General features: G+C 39.9%; 1 protein-coding gene across 1 annotated transcript in view; it reads left to right on the top strand.

Moving 5' to 3' along the window:
• Window positions 1-17,558, top strand: part of GMDS (GDP-mannose 4,6-dehydratase) — a 663,665-nt gene that overhangs the window by 333,499 nt on the left and 312,608 nt on the right. The window contains exon 7 of the mRNA XM_036256635.1: window positions 894-1,021. Coding sequence (XP_036112528.1) covers window positions 894-1,021 — 128 coding nt within the window. The remainder of the gene's footprint in view (window positions 1-893; window positions 1,022-17,558) is intronic.

Genomic DNA, 17,558 nt, shown 5'->3' with positions numbered 1-17,558 from the left:
TCGAGAAAGTGTCATTACTTGGTGTTTTGTGAAAATGTCACCTAGATATAGAGACATGGATAAAATTGTCTCAGCATTATCTTTTAATTTTGTCCTTTTTTGTGACTGTTTAAAAGTAGATAATGCCTTTTATTGAAGAGCAGAGAGAACATTTAAACAATTTCATTACTTTCTTAAATTTATGATACTGTTATTTATTGATTTCAAAATATTTATGAAGAATTCAGGAGCCCAGTCCTATAGATAACACTGAAATGAAGCTGGGAGGCAGCATTGCAGTATGTGTATAGTACAGAGAAATTTTGATTTGATTTGGAGCATAATTTATAATTGGATGGCTATGCAAGTTTATAAATAAAAGTGATCCCCATTTATTGACAACTCAACTGCATTCCTTGTTTGTTTCTTTTAACTAGGAATATTCCCTGTGAGCTAAGTTACTTTCTTCTCCCTCTCCCCACGAGCCCCAAAATAGCTTTATTAATAGGAATATATGATGTTTATGTTCTTAAAAAATCAGGGTGGTCTTAGATGTCTGTCTTCCATTCTGGCATTTCCCTTTATACAACCCTTTTGAATTTTCTGTTTAAAAACTGGCGTTGCAATAGCTTTTCTTTGGCCCAATGCCTGGGTCGCATATTGCAGCAACATATTAAGAATGTTAAGACATAAGTCCCGCAAAGAAAAATGTTTGTTATGAAAATAGAGCTGATATGACACTTAGAATTAGAGCTTCTTAACTTGTCTAAATGACAGTTAATGATCTTTTTTTTTCTTCTTTTTTTTTTATTATTTTAAAGAGGGGAAAAATAGAATGAAAGGAATGCCCAGAGGCTGAGGTTGGGTTTGGTTCTACACATTCTACTAATAATACATCTTTTGTCTCTTTTTAGGAGCTAATTTTGTTACTCGAAAAATTAGCCGGTCAGTAGCTAAGATTTACCTTGGACAACTGGAATGTTTCAGTTTGGGAAATCTGGATGCCAAACGAGACTGGGGCCATGCCAAGGACTATGTAGAGGTAGGAACTAATTCATATTCTTAAAAATACCTGTATCTGTTGGTTTTTCATGCCAGGCCTCTAGTGGTAGAGGTGGTAGAATATAACATTTTGCTAATGCAAATATGTTTAAGCTCATACTACTTTCAATTTAAGGCTGTTTGGTTTAGATTATACTGAATGTTACTTAAATGAGATAGCCTTTTAAAAAAATGTGTTGGTCAGTGTTTTGGATGATGGATGAATAAGAATGTTTCAGTGGTGTTCTTCACTTTCTAAAGATTTTTTTTCAGCTCCCCACTTTTTACACCTTCTTCCTCCTCTCTGCCCAATACACATATAACTAACTGTGAAGTAATATTTTGTTATAAAGGTACTAGTTCTCAGAGCTTCAAGAAATACTACCTAATTTCAATTTGTATAATCTAAGACCTTCAGATTTACATTATTCTACTAAATTACTCTTGAGAGTAATATTCTTATAGAGCTTTTGGTTTCTGCTGCTTAATTTTCACTATTGAGATTTATATACTACACATTAAATTTTGGGTTGAGTTACCTATGTTACATATGTAAGAAGTGTGATTTTTCTTTAAGCAAACAGTTACATTTTACTTTGCCCTGATTAGTATGCTTTTAGTTATCTGTGATGGTTCTGTGGCCAGGCCTGAATGAGCATGGCAGTGACATTATCATTTCCCTTGGAGGCTGCTTGTCCTTGTTGAGGTGCTTACAGAATTCCTGTGCTCAGGAGACTATTTCTGTCCTTAATGACTCCTCTTTTGGAAACCAGATCTGGCTTCCTTGTTCATTGATGCTATTCAAAAGAAACTCCCAACATTTTCAAAAGAAAGCAAACAAGTAGTTCACTGGCTAACACAGAGGTTAGCTTCAGCAGTTGTGACTGTTTTTGTTTATAGCAATTAAAAATGTTGTATACTTGAACACCTATTACTAATTTACATTATGCACAAAAAATAGTTCTGAGTTTAAATTTGAAATAATACCACATTAAGTATGCTAATATTTAATATTTAAATTAAAAATATGTAAATATGTTCTTCTGAGCTGTAATTACAAAGATGCACTTTATGACATTGGTCAGATATATTTTACGAACATTACATTAAAAAAATATATGAGGCCACACTTTCAGAAATTATAAGAAAGTGGGAAAAGGTGATGTTAGCAGGAGAAGCTGAAACTTTCTGTTGACTAGCCTAAAATATGAGGCAAGTTTTGTAAAAATAAATACATTATTTTTTTAATACTATGATTTTGATGTATTTCTTTCTAGCTGCCTGAATATACTTAGGGTTATATAGAAGGCTAGATTGGTATCCCTCTTCATCCAATTCTTGTTCTCTAAATTCTGGAGCCAAAGAGATTAAGTTTCATTCTGTTTTATTTTATATTTTTGCACTGGGGTAAAGAAAAAGTTAGTATTGGAACTCGGAAATAAATTTTGATAGAGAAACATATCAAAATGTTAATAATGCTTATTACTGGTTATGTTTTTATTATCTTTTTATACTTCTATATTTTCCATATATTTGAAATAAATATGTATAAATTTTTTAAATCAGGAGACAAAATAAGTGACATTTTAAAAATAGGCCAAAATATCTACCAGAAATAAATAAATACATATGTAACGAGAAATTTTTTTGTGAGCTTAGTGGAGCTGAAGAAAGACCCTGCTGTCATTCAATTCCCAAAATGCCAAGGCTATCACTGTTCCTGGGTGTAGTTCCAACTCTGATACAGAGGGTCCACATTTGTATTCATTTAAAATAACGGTATTTTATAAATATCTTGGCTCAAAGACTTCAAAAAGGTCTTTCTAAAAGGTCTTCCCAAATGATGTTATTTTGAAGATTCCTTGACAAAATGGTGTCAGTACAGCATGCTCAGTAGCCAAAACATGACAGCAAGATGTTCTAGCCTTTTGGTAAAATATAAAATTTTCAAATTTTACAGAGAGACACACATACAAAATTAAGTTGTTCTTATTGGCATTCAAGACCTGATTTGTTCCATAGTACAAGTGGGTTTTATGATCCCCTTGGAGTTCTGACAATAACACACATTGATGATGTAAGAAGCATTTTAAATTTTTTTTATCCTCACCAGAGTACACTTTTGCATTTATCTTCAGATAGAGCGGGAGGGAGGGAGGGAGAAAGAGAGAGAGAGAGAGTGAGAGAGAGAGAGAGAGAGAGAGAGAAATATCAATGTGAGAGAGACACATCAAGTTGTTGCCACCCACATGACCCCAACCAGGGCTGGGGACAAACTGCAACCGAGGTACATGCCCTTAGCGGGAACCCAACCCAGGACCTCCGGTCCACTGAGCCAAACCAGCCAGGGCAGAAGCCTTTTATAGTTCTCACTGATGAGTTCTTGATGTTGAAAATCTATCATTAAGTAAGAATTTGAAGTTTACTATCTTCATTTTAAGAAATATTACCATCCCTTGCATTTAAATATATTAAAATGAGATTATTTCACAGATTTATGACTAAAAGTAGATGTTGCTGAAATTAAAATGAAAAAGCATAAGAATAAAAAAAAGAGAAGCGTTGTTTGTTGAAACAGGTCTGCATCCTGGCACTGTAATCAGCTTGGAATGAGGCCGCCTTGGCAAGCACAGATCAAAGGGCTCGCGCTAGCATCTCATCTGCACACGCTGTAATTGTATACTCCCTCTCCTTATACACACATATTGTATTGGTAAGTCTGGATTAAATGACTTATAGTTTATTACTTATGGATGAATTTCCACGATGAAGAGTAGAGCGTTTGACAAACGGGGTGTAGGTAACCCAGCTGTGTCAGTGATTTGCTCCTCGGCCTTAGACAGGTTTTATATCTAAATTTACCCATCTGTGAAAAGGACATAATAACAGCCCTGTAAAAAGTTAGCATTAATGTGCTGTATATTACATGATTAGAATCTACCTCTGCCCTGTAAACATTTTTGCAACAATTTATACAAAACGACTTCCTGTTGCTGAGTCAGGATCATTAACATCTATTTATAGTCTTGTTTCCTAGATCAAATGATTTTTAAAATATTTGAGTAAGAGGGATTTCAATTTGAAATGAAGAACATAAAAACTATATTAAATTATATTGTATTTCAGAATAAACAAGTTATATGCAGTTACATCTTTTCTAATATTTTAATACAAACATTTTAAACACACAGAATAGTTGAATGACTTTTACCATGAATAGCCATATCTCCAACCACCCAGATTCTATAATTAACATTTTTGTTACATTTTGAGAAAAAAAAATTTATTTAAATTTAAAAATTGCTGTAGTGCGCCTGGCCCGTGTGGCTCCTGACCTGTGTGGCTCAGCAGATTGAGAGTCATCTCAGACTGAGAGGTCCCGATTCAATTCCCTGTCAGGGCACATGCCTGGGTTGCGGACTCGATCCCCAGTAGGGGGCGCGCAGGAGGCAGCTGATCCATGGATGTTTGTCTCTCACATTGATGTGTCTCTCTTTTCCTTCTTCTCTCTCTAAAAAATCAATAAAAACATATTTAAAAAAATATTTTAAAAATTGCCGTAGTGCTAATGGCTTAGAGCTATAAATGCTCACTTTACACAAACACGGGTTATCAAAAATTTGCACTTCTTATGTGATACAGTCAGTCAGCAATTCAGACTGAAAATATTTTTATCTTTTTCAATGATTGTGATACCACACAACCTGTTTTATGCCTGCCTCTCTCCGCATACATTGAAACAGCTCCGCATGTTCACAAGAACTCAGTGCGGGCAGTAAACCACATTCAAGCCCATTCATGTGGGCAGTAGTGTTATCAGCAGGGCCTGAAAATGCAAACCAGAGAACCTCTAACTTCTCTGTCCCTTCAATGTATCTTCTGTTGGGTACTGATCATGGTCATTGTTCTAGTGGCTGCAAGTGGTAGCCTTCTAAACTCTCCAAAGCCCACTAGTCCTGCATATGCTATTGCACAAAAAGGTAAGCACGTTTCTTTCTTGTAAGACTGACTTCTCAAAACTTGTGATATGTGAATGTGCTCAGGTTAACAAGGGATTTTTCAAACTTATTTTACGTTTCCATAATTTTCATAAAAAATAGGTACTAACATCTAGCAGTACAGAGTTGGGATATGGCACCATATGTTTAAATAAAATGAGGTAGATGTTTGGTTAGCAAGGTCCCACAGAGATCTCACCTTGATAGAACTAGCTGGAACACAACTGTAGCTGGAAAATATTGATAAGGACTGGACTGTATCTTTAAAAGATACTGAAAGTATCTTTAAGCTTTTACCACTAATAAGATGGTCCCTTCCTCTTGGGATACACAGGTAATCAAGTGTCCCAAGTCTTATCTCTTTCCAGCACTTGTTAAAAAGCCATTTCTGCCAACAACTAAGCACACAGAGGCTCCTGCAGAGTTCTGGTGGCCCAGAGGCAGTCCAGGGACACTCAGATTGTTGGGTGAGGATGGAGACTCATCTGAGTTTTAATATTGCATTCCCACATACACACACCTTTTTCTTTTGTTCTTTCTTTTTATGGGGAGGGGGCAGGGAACACAGATTAATTTTTTTAAGCTAGTTTTAGAAATAAAAATAATAATTGCCAAATGTTGAGTGTTGGGCATTTATTGTATGCCAGAAGCTATAATAAGGACTTTATTTACATTTTCTTATATAAGTACAATAATCATGAAAGGTAGAGAGTATATCCTCATACTGTAGAAGAAGGAACTGAGGGTTAGCGAGTTTAGATAACATATGCACCTAAAACCATGATCAGTACAGGTGGCTGAGGCCATACCTCCAGCCCTTGCCTGGCGCCTAAGACATACTCATAACCACTAATTTATAGTGAAGTGAGGGGAACAGGGACATTAGCGGTGGGATCTGGGTAACTTTCCATTTCACACAGGGACAGAAAATTAAGCTTCTCTCACTTTTCTCTTTCCACCATACATAGTCTAAGGGGAAGACAAATATCTGGAAGACGAGAGACTGGCTGAGACAACTGTTAGATCTCTGAAGCCATCATATTGGCTCTATGAGGCAGTCATGCAAAGGGTGCGTTGAGGAAAATGGGTAGTTAGGTGTGTATTTCTCTCTGTCTATTGGTCTCTAAATGAATTAACCTTCATGACAGCTTTCAGTTCTCAGCTGATAACAGAGACCTGGGGAAAACTGGAGGCCACCGGCAGTGGGAAGTAGACTATTGACAGAATTGGGGAGAATCAACCAGTGTTTCCCAATCCTTTCTTTCTCATATGGGTTCATGTAGTCTGCTGCTAGCATTTTGCATCCTGTGTTAATTCACACAGATCTGGAAGGAAAGGATGCCATTTAAACATTCTGAGATTTTATTTAAGTGAAAACTGGCTTATTGCAACATCATCAGCAAACCTTTTGTTCATATTCAGGAGACCAGCTTGATTTCTTAGTGTGTTTGAGCTCTCTCACACATCAGTGGTACCGGGATTCATTCTTCCGCAAGGCGTCACTTACCAGACTCCTCCAGCCAGGGCTGGATCCCAGGAGTGGTCACAGCCCGCAGTTCCCAGAAACTGCAGACTCTGTTTAAGTTGATCTTTTAATAAAGAAGGCTGTACCATCCATATTTCTAGGATGGATTATTCCCTAAATTCCCATCCACAGATAATTTAGAAACATGGAGGTGGGTGTATTTTTAGATCATACTTTCAGCTGAATTTTAAAAGTATAAAAGTGAGCATCTGGCATTAAATTGGAAAAGTGGTTCTAGGCAAATGTATGCAAGTGCATGTATGTGGAGAGAGAATGAAAATGAGCATAGAATGGAGTTGCATGTTCAGTAGATATAGTGCCTGTGCAAACGGATTATGAAACGTGGTGTAAATGCCATTTATTTTCTAATGGGTGGCAATTAACCACATTAAGGTAGAAGCTTGTACTCCACCCTTTACTCACTCCCGTTGACGCCAAGTGTCATCATGCTGTTGTGGATCACGAAACGACTGCTCATACCTAAGATAACTTAGAAAACAGTGTAAGAAACTTCTTTTTCCTCTTAGATTATGATGCTCGTTGACTTACGTTTGAAGTGTACCATGAGTTTTCTTCAACTTTCTCCTTCCACACCCAGCTAAACTGGCTATTTAATTTTAATAACAAGACTGTAGGTGTGATATAGATGTAACTGCCTCTTATAAAATATGACATCACCTAAGTTTATGATGATTTTGCCTGTAGATGATATATGTCTTTCATATTAAATTCTTAATTTTTACACCAATGCATTCTGAAAAGGACAAAGAAAAAAGTATTTGCAATCAAGGTAGTCTTTCTCTTACTCTCATTTAATCCATGCCCATTAACACCCAGAAAATAATATCTGTCATCAAAATCCTTATTTTTAAATTCATTCTAAAGTACTTTTTGGTTTTATCCTAGGTTTCCCAGTGCTTTATTGCAATAAACCATTTACTAAAATTCCCTGCGTCGTCCTTACAGTGCCCTGGGGCCCTGCTCTGTAACTTTCTCAGACCCCGGAGTGCTCCTTCCTGCTGTCTCAAGAGCCCAGGCTCCAGGGTCCCAGACTTGGCTCCAGGGTCCTTTTAACACAAAAAGCTGTAATTTTGCCTTTGCATCCAAAGCTACAAAGCAAAAAACTTTTTCCAAATAGAATGTTCCTTAAGCCAAAGGGACACATTTTACTTGTTGCTCCTGTTTCCATGCTAGAAAACGCCTGCTTCTTCTCTGCCGGGATCAGAGCAGGGAAGCCTCAGAGATTCTCCTCATTCTTTCTCTTAGGCAAAGAAGAAGTTTGATTCCCCTTTGTGAATGTTGGTTCACTTGCATTTGTACAATCTGTTATTTCTTTTTCTACCTTACCTTTAGTAAAGCTGGGATAGCTGAAGCTTTGCCGAGCAGTTAGATCTGAAATGGGGGAGATCTCTGTGACGGCTACTTTGACCGGTTGCACTGACTGCCTGCTGTCCCAGGGCAGTGGTGGTGAGACCTGACACAGACCCCTGCAGAAGGCGGTCTCTTTGGACTCTTGTTTGGAATAGATACTGTGCAGCAATAAAATGATTGACACTTTGAGCTGCTAGTTAAATAGCTTTAAAATAGGTCAGTGACTTTGAGTCTTGCTCTTTACTCTAGGCCTTATTGTAGTTAGAGAATATTCAAAAACAACCATCCTCTTGGCACCAAATTTCCAACTTATTTCTCATGTAGCTTTTAGAGGTGCTTCAGAAACTGTGGCTGTAACATGAATGTAAGCTAATATATGCCAAGTGGATGAGTTTGGGGTGCCATTAAGTGAAGATCCCCTTTTCACTTTAGGAGAGAAAAAGACGGGGGCTTTCACTAAGCCCCGCTCATTCACAAGTGCCGTTCTACAGAAGCAGAATTGTGTTCAGGCAAGCTTGGTAAACCACTTGCAGAATTGTCTTTGTATTGCTGATTTAAGCTTCACATGGAGATTTTTAGTAGAGTTCCTAAAGAGAGAGATGAAATTACGTCTTAGTATAGGTTCCCCAGCTACTCAGTTATGTAAAATGTTTGAGATCACTTTTACTAAATTTTGTCTTATTATGAAGAGAGTGGTTGGGCTTAAGTCATCACTGATCATTACTTCCTGCATAGTCTTAGTATACTGAGATCTCTGAGAGTGAAATCACTTCTTCATAAACACAGAGTATGATGTGGTTAGTTACCTGCTGCCAGTCTCCCCAGGAAGCTCTCGGAAGGCAGGGCCTGGGAGTCATTCCTCTTCATCGTCATTGTGTCTCCCAACATACCTGGAAGAGAACAGACGCTCAGTAAATACTTAAATTCAATGGACTCTCCTTATCTGTTTCCTTATAAAACTTATAAAAGTGAATATGTATATGTGAAATGTGCATTATTTCTCTTACTATTATTTTATTGTTTTCCTACCTAGCATAAGACATGCCCACTGAATACGATCTTACCAAGTTTTGGGTTTAGTTGTTATTGATTTATTCTATTGCTGCAAAATCTTTTCAAGCATTGTTCTCTCTTATTGCATGCGGACGATGAAGGAAAACTGAAAAGTGCTATTATTATATTTTCATGCTGTGGTAAGTTACCCATACTTCTAGAGTCTACTATTAGTAGACTTTATTTATATTTTTAAAAGGAAGCTATCTGAGCACATGGAAAAAATAGCAAGAATGATACACTTGCCCTGATATGTAAAACAAAAACTTTAAAATCACAGAATTAGCATTAATTTACAAGATCCAGTGTTCTTCAGTGAGACTGATAATGTTGCCATCTGCTCATTTGGAAACCTCTTATTTGTGTGATCATCACTTCCTCTCAATTTACAAGAGGAGTCTTCTAGATAGAGAAGATTTCCATCACAGGTTTATCACTCTGGAAAAGTTCCACTCATCCATGTCTTCCCCTCTCTCCATCCTCTTCCCAGTCCATAAACACCTCCCTGCCCCCGCCAAACACACACACACACACACACACACACACACACATTAGGAGTGGGTCATTTTCTAATAATAACTGTGTTTTGTTCTTAATTACATGTACAAGTGAACTTAAAGATTCTTAGAGTTATTTGATATTAGCTGTAGAAAATCTGTGCCAACTGCACATTTAGAAGGAAAGAGAAACACTGCAGGAAACACTGCAGGATCTTTTGGGTTCTCTGAGTGTCATTCCTTCCCTTGGCACCCAGTCCCCACTTGGTCAGAGCACAGATCCCTGTCCAGTGCGTCCTCCAGCCCTGACTCAGGAAGTGGAGTGGTGTGTTTTAGCCCCAGGGTGGCTGTGTGGTTACCTGGGCGGAGCCTAGGGGCAGGTTGCATTCCAGGAAGGTGACAGTGGCCCATGCCTCTTGGTCATTTTGTAATCACATCCACACAATACACATACTCACCGGGGTGTGGCTGTTGTGCCCCCCTCCTTTTAGTCAGTGAAAAGACAAAGATCAGGATCCCAGTGGCTTCCCAGTTTCGAGTGTTTTTTCTTACAGCGTCTCTCTTTTATGTTAAGAACTACTTGATGATATTCATTGGATCTTAAATCTCAAGTTTGAAAACAAAATACAAAGCTTTCATCAGACCTTCTTTTTAAAGCCTTGAAAGTTGTCCTCTTGTATTTGTGCTTGTTTTAGCATTTCCATCTTTGGATTTGATTCTCCCAACAAATTTGGGACCATGGTAAGGAGAGCAGGAGTTATTATTTGCGTTTTCCTTATGAAAAAGCTGGCTTTGAAAAGAGAGGCCCTGGCCAAGTCCTGGCCTGGTACTGAACAGTGGGTTCCCGCCCAACCCACACACTCTTCAGGGCAGCCCCTTACTGTTGATTGTTGGTATGTTTAGTCCTTTTTGTGAGATTTTAAAGCCATTTTTTCTCCACTGGCTTCAAATGTTGACCATTTAACAGCAACCATTTACCCCTCACTAGGAATTATAAATAAACCAGCATTTCTACTAATGGCCTTCTAGAATCTCTACTCATCCTGTGAAAAAAGGAGCACAGGTATGAGAAATTGAATTAGAAAGAAACTAAAACATTCGAAGAGCCAACGTTAAAAGGCCAGGTCATATATCCTGAGTAGGAGACTTCTTCTGAAGTGTAAATGTAATAGTTGTACAATCATATAATTTGGAGAAGATATCAACTCTGTGCAAGAAATACAGGTTTAACACACATCATTTCATTTGATCCTTATCTTCAAAAAACCCGAAGGAAGAAGGCTGAAGAAATGGCACAGGTGATTCAAATCCCACTGCTGCGTGTCCGTGGCAGCTGGGAGCTTCATTGTAGTTAACTATCTGCAGGAGCCTTTGGGAAACCAAAGCATCATTGACTGGCCGGGCCAAATGAGTCATCTATTAAATTAGCCTTAATGAATTACCGGTTTGCTTGTTTAATTACCCGTGATATAGGGCTGGGATGTTAGCAGTCTAGTGGAGCTCAAAGGGGATTGGATTGGCTTAGTTAAGCATTTCAGTAGGATCTTTCTTAACTCACCATAGCTGACACTCCCTCCCATCCTCTTTCTCCCTCTCTCTCCTCGCCTTCCCCTGTCCTTTTCTCCTTCCCCTTTCTTCTTCCAGTCCCCCCCCCCCTCAGTGGGCAGTGAAGGACAATGTCAACAAGTCTTCCTTCTGAGTGTTAACACTGTCTTGAGCATTAACCACCTGGTTTTGCGTGACGGAGACCCTCTTCCAGGTGATAAACTACAGGCGGTCCGCCCCTGCTGCTGGCACTGGGCTCAGTGTGAACAGCGGTGTGAAGAGGTGGCCGCTGAGCTTCCTCTCGCTGTCCTGCAGCTCTTCTCAACTGGAATGGAGCAGTGAGGAAGTCCTGATCATAAAGGGCTCGATTCAGCCACGACTGTCACATGAGTTTGTGTTCAATATTTAGTGGCAGTTTCGCACCAGCCAAAGATCTTCATGTTCAGCTAACCTTCCATCTTTATCTGTGTTTGAGAAGTAGCTAGCCAGACAGAAAAAATGAGAAATCATTGTCTCCAGGATAGCCCTTTTAAAAAAGTTTTGAACCATTCTAATTTTCATTTGTCGTTATTTTAAAGAAAAGGTCTTTTCTGAATCTGAAATGTTATTAATAAAATTTACTTTTAGCTTTTATTTCCATGTTTAAGACCTTACTGAGTACTCAAATATATAAACTATTGGATACTCTTTACAAGCTTACTTTCACAATAGTCTAGTGAAATAGATGCTATTTTCCCTTTCCTCCCCCAGAGACAAAAAATAAGCCTTGGAGAGATGAAGTAATTCAGTTTGTCTGAGTTTGACCCTCCCCTTGAGCCCGTTGTGTCCTGCACTTTGCTGGGTGCTCCACCTCCGCACTGCGGCCAGGATCCCCTGATTTCAGCAGCACAGAGCCCGTCCTCCCTCTCTCCATGAAGCCGTCCCTGTCTCCACCACGGGATAAAGGCTGCTGCTTGGCGGCCTTCAGCTGGGATCCTTGCCAGTGTCCCTTGTGTCCCTTTTCAGCTTTGTCTGGTCACACTCTCTGCTCCCTTTATCCCAGTTTGGCTGGGAAGCCTCTCTCTGTGTCTGACCACCATGCTGATCACCTTTTGTAGCCCCCAGTGGCCTTCAGAATACCTGAAACTTCAGGGTGCTTGCCGTGAGTTTCTTGAATAATACCTGAGAGTGAATGAACCTCCAGCCAGATTAGCTTCATTGATTTATTTAACTTAAAACCTGAAGTAGCTTTATACATCATCCTATCCGGCCCCTTTATCTAGCAGGTGAAAGCAGTTCATTATTCAGAGGTAGTTACTGACTTGAAGTAAAACAGATAGTTCAGAGTCTGAACTTGACTCCAATCCTTCATGGTCTTTCCACTGTGTTGTCCATCAGATCACACAACCAACAAAAGTGCTACAGGATGCATTTTGCCACAACTCTGGAGACTAGTCATCTAGGTAGTTCATGCATCAGTTGGGAGGTTCACTCAGCTGCGAGGGACAGAGAGCCTACTAGGGGCTGCCCCTTGCTCACCACCAGAAGTCCTGGGGGTGTGCAGGCCACTGCCAGGGCCAAATCTCTGATTGTCCCTTCTCATCACCCCAGGGTGGCAGCAGCCACCAGCCGCAGCCCCATCCTGTGCAGTTCCCCTAAGGCCTGGGTCAGGGAAGAGAAGGCTGCAGATCTCTGGGTGACCAGCACTAGCATTTTGTTAGCCAGAGCCGTGGCCCATGGCCACTCTGCTCTGTAGGGGAGATCATGAGGCCAGGTTTTTGGCTTCTCAGACTCTCTCTAGTCAAAGAAGACAAGAGAAGGGTGTTCTAAGAGACACATCCTAAGTCTGCATGTGTGTCTGTAGAGGTGTGGCTGTGCACTGGCCACAGTGGGGGGGGGGTACTGAAGTGGATCCAGAGCACGGGGTTCTTCTTCCTGCCTCCTCCAGAAGTTTCCCCTGTGCTGTCCCATCCACCTCTGCACTTCATGTGATTGCGAACAACCACAAGAACTCAGAGTGGCCCTGGCCCATTTGGCTCTGTGGTTAGACAGTCAGCCTGCTGACTGAAGGGTGGCAGGTTCAATTGCCAGTAAAAGGCACGTACCTGGATTGCAGGTTCAATCCCTGCCCCAGTCAGGGTCATGTGAGAGGCAACGAATCGATGTCTCTCTCTCACATTGATGTTTCTCTCTCTCCCCCACTCCCTTCCTTCCACTCTCTAAAAATCAATGGGAGAATATCTTCAGGTGGGGAGTAACAACAACAAAAAAAGAACTCAAGAGTGGCTGTAGTTACTTTGGACTCTACTTAAAGGTTCATTTTTTTTTTTTTTTTAAGTTTTTATGATAACTCATAGGTGCTCTTGGTTTCCAAAATGTTTTCTCCCTCTCAGGAGAATCATTCAGAACTGGTAGAAATCTACTGTTTTATTTTGCCTTTTTTCCCCCCCCTACACTCACTGCTAATGGATGGAAACATAATGCAAATCTATGCTTGTCTCATTTACATAACCCTCCCTGTTAACTTTCCATTTTACCGTATCTACATTTTTGTGTTTGACCTGTTAGGGCTTTTATTGGTTTTATAAAGGAAAAAAAATGCTTCCCTCAGCAGAACATCGGGCCTGCTTCCTGTTCCTCGGCCACTCTGCCCCAGCAGGGCCGGCGTGCAGTGTCTGCCTGGTGCTGTTGCCTGGCGGACCCAGAATTCAGCGGGAGCAATGGGAAAGTTAGACCGTAAGCTGCTTCCAAGTCTAAAGTTTCCAAGGTGAAAAAAATGCGTATTAGTGTCATTTTTGACATAGTATTGTTTTCTCCAACTGGAACTTAGTTTTTTAAAAAGAATGACAGCATTTTATTCTCTGAGGAAGAAAGTTGCTTTATAATATCTTTTAGATAGTTGGTAACCTATTTTACATGCCAGCAAAATGAGGTGACTGAGAATGTAATTAAGAAATGTTTATAATGGTGTTACCTCAAAAAATTAAAAATTGTATTGCCATTTGATCCAGTGATCCCACTTCTAGGAACATATCCTAAGAAGCCTGAAACACCAATCAGAAAGAATATATGTACCCCCATTTTTATAGCAGCACTAATTACAATAGCTAAGATCTGAAAACCACCCAAATGTTCATCAGTAGACGGATGGATAACAAAGCTGTGGTACATATACACAATGGAGTACTATGCAGCTATAAGAAAGAAAGATCTCTTATCTTTTGAGACAACATGGAGGGACCTGAAAAGTATTATCCTCAGCAAAACAAGCCAAGAAGAGAAAGACAAATATCACATGATCTCACTTATTTGTGCAATATAATGAATATAACAGTCTGAGGAACAGGGTAGACCCAGAGACGTGGAAGTAAGGTACAGACTGACAACCCTCAGAAGAGGGGGTGGTGGGGGGAGGGAAGAGATAAACCACAGAACTTATATGCATGTATGCATAACTGATGGACACGGACAACAAAGTCTGGTATGGGGTGGCGGGGATGGGGAAGAGGGTGTCAATGGGGAGAAAAAGGAGAAACATCTGTAACAAAAATAAATTAATAAAAAATTTTTTTAAAAAGTTTATAACATACAAGTTTTCTTAAGGGGTCAATTAACAATAACTACTTTATTTTTTTCTTTCTTAAAATTGAGAAACTGTTTCAGGTATACAGCATAATGATCTGATATTTGTATTTATTGCAGAATGGCCACCACAATAAGTTTGGTTAGTATCCATCACCATATGTAGTTACAAAATTTTTTTCTTGTTATGAGAACTTTTAAGGTTTACTCTCTTAGCAACTTTCAAATATCCATGGTCACTGTGCTGTACATTACATCTCAGTACCTTTTATAGCTGGAAGTTTGTACCTTTTGACCCCTTCACCCATTTCACCCACCTTTCACCCCTCCCTCTGACAACCACCAGTCTGTTCTCTGTGTCTGTGAGGTGGGGGAGGGGTTTTAGTAGTTGTTTCAGATTCTACATATAAGAGAACATACAGTATCTGTCTGACTGTCTGACTGATTTCACTTGGCACAATGTCCTAAAGGCCCATCCATGTTGCAAATGGCAAGATATCCTTCTTCTTTTTTTAAATATATTTTTATTGAATTTTTAGAGAGAGAGGGAGAGAGAGAGAGAAACATTGATGTGAGAGAGAAACATTGATTGGTTGCCTCTTGCACACCCCCTCCTGGGGATTGAGCCCGCCACCCAGGCATGTGCCCTGACCGGAAATCGAACTGGGACCTTCCAGTCTATGGGACGACTCTCAGTCCACTGAGCCACACCAGCTGGGCAAGATTTTTTTTTTTATGGCCAAATAATATTTCATTGTGTACATTAATAATTAGTGTTCTTACAAAATCAGATAATAATAAGGGATGAAATTAAGAATAAAGTAGATTTTATATTCAAAGGCTGTCTGTACTCAGTTTCTATCTTGTGGGATGAAGGTAAGGTACACCTGCTATTGACAGGTAACAGTTTGTGATAGTGCTTTGGCCTCAGGCACTCAGAGGTCACCTGGGCATTGGCTATAGTTCCGCAGAGGGATGTGTACGAGGAGGTGAAATTCTGTATTTTTATTTTATAACATTGCACAAATTTTGAAAATTTTCCAACCAAATGTACACTTATTTTTTATTTCTAAAATGCTACTTTGTAAAAAAGTTATCTTTATTGTTGAAAGTATTAGAGATGTCCCCCCTTTGCTCCCCCTTGCACTCCCTTGCACCCTGCCCCCCCACGTTCCCTGCACTATTGTCTGTGACCATGTGTTATGCATATATGCATATAAGTTCTAAAGTAACATTGTTTTTAGAAACAAAGCAAATCAAAGGTTTTTTGGACTCAAAGGTCTTTGTCTGGGCCACCCCTCTTCTTCCTTTCATGCACTTCATCAGTCACAGGGCAGATCAGATGCGCAGGCCAGGCTTTGGGGGAAGAAGACCCCAGGGCAGTGTTTCCTTTCTTTTTGTAGTTGTCATGTTGATGAACACACAGGCACCACATTAGGACAAATTTGCAATATTAAATTTAAAGTGCTTAACCTGATGCCTAAGCACGGAGGAAGGACTGGAAGAAGTTGGAGCCCTCTCCAAGAGTCTTAATTAGGTCACTACTTCGTAGTGTGAGGAATGACGAGCACTAAAACCACAGGACTATGAAATCTCTGGTTTTTCCTGTAAGTTTAAAAGTGGACCCTCAGCCCTGGCCGGTTTGGCTCAGCGGTTAGAGCGTTGGCCTGCGGTCCGGAGAGACCCGGGTTCGGTTCCCGCTAAGGGCACGTACCTCGATTGCAGTTTGTCCCTGGCCCTGGTTGGGTTGTGTGGGTGGCAGCCACTCGATGTGTCCCTTTCATGTCGATGTTTCTTTCTCTCTCTTTTCCTCTCTTTCCCTCCCACTCTATCTGAACAAAAAATGGAAAAATGTCCTCCGGTGAGGATTAAATACATACATACATACATACATACATACATACAGTGGGCCCGCAGACTCTTGTTCATGAAGGGTTTAGAGCCATCGGAGAGCCTGCAGCAAGGCTTCCGGCTACGTACACTCTCCCCTCCCTGGTCTGCGCTCCCTCCAGGACCTTGCTTAGCCTGAATGCTGCTTGAAGGTGTGCAGAGGTGAAGGGAAAGCTCATTTTTTTTATTTTAAGAGAAAGAGAAAATGTTAAAAATGGAGACTAATAAAAGTTAATGAGGAACATTTAAATCCTTAATGGTTCAATTAGTGTTGCAAGTCAGTATGGTGTTTAAGGTCAGCCATGAATGTGGGACAAATCTGGGATTTTAACCCAGGGCCCCTGATTATTGGATTTCTGCTCTGACCTCTAGTTATTTATGAATATGAAGAAGCAGGATACTACACACATCATTCCCATACATGTGCACCTGTGTGTGAGGAAGTGCCCATGGCAAAACGCAAACTTCTCCATATCTGTTTTGCCATCTTTGAGCCGATGAGCAAACAACTTGTACTTTTGATTGCAAGTGTCTGTCTGAGGATCATAGTGGTGGTCAGGAGAAGAGGAGAGAAATATGGCTGAGCGGCCTGTTTCCTTCCCATGACCTCTTTGCTCCTTTATAGATGATTCTGTTAGCTGGAGTGATGACATTAAAATGATCCAGTCAGTATTTACTGAGTTTATCTAATGACCCAAATTACATGCATCCCAAAAGAAATTCATACCAAAACAGGTCAATACTCGTACACTACCTGGCAAAGAGAAATCTTATGTGAAACCTTTAAATGAAAAATGTAAGAGGAATGTATAAAAAATGGTATACACTTATTGATCAGCCGTTATGTCTAATATAGGAATGCAACATATTATTTATAACCCCATGTTAATTTAAAATTTTGTTTGTGCTTTTGTAAAATGTGCATCCCCACAGAGGCCAACCTGGCTCCCCGGGGGAAGGCTTTCCTGCTAGTGCTGTGACACCTGCGTCGTGGTGAACAAGCCACTGGCATTAGCTTTATGGAATTATTGGCCTATTCATTGGCAAAATAAACACACTGTGTTCTATAAGAAAAATGTTCACCTACTTTAGTTAAAA

This window comes from Molossus molossus, unplaced genomic scaffold (genome assembly GCF_014108415.1).
Source record: "Molossus molossus isolate mMolMol1 unplaced genomic scaffold, mMolMol1.p scaffold_m16_p_12, whole genome shotgun sequence".
NCBI lineage: Eukaryota > Metazoa > Chordata > Mammalia > Chiroptera > Molossidae > Molossus > Molossus molossus.
Note: the sequence above shows the minus strand (reverse complement) of the source record. Positions and strands in the feature narration are given on the sequence as shown.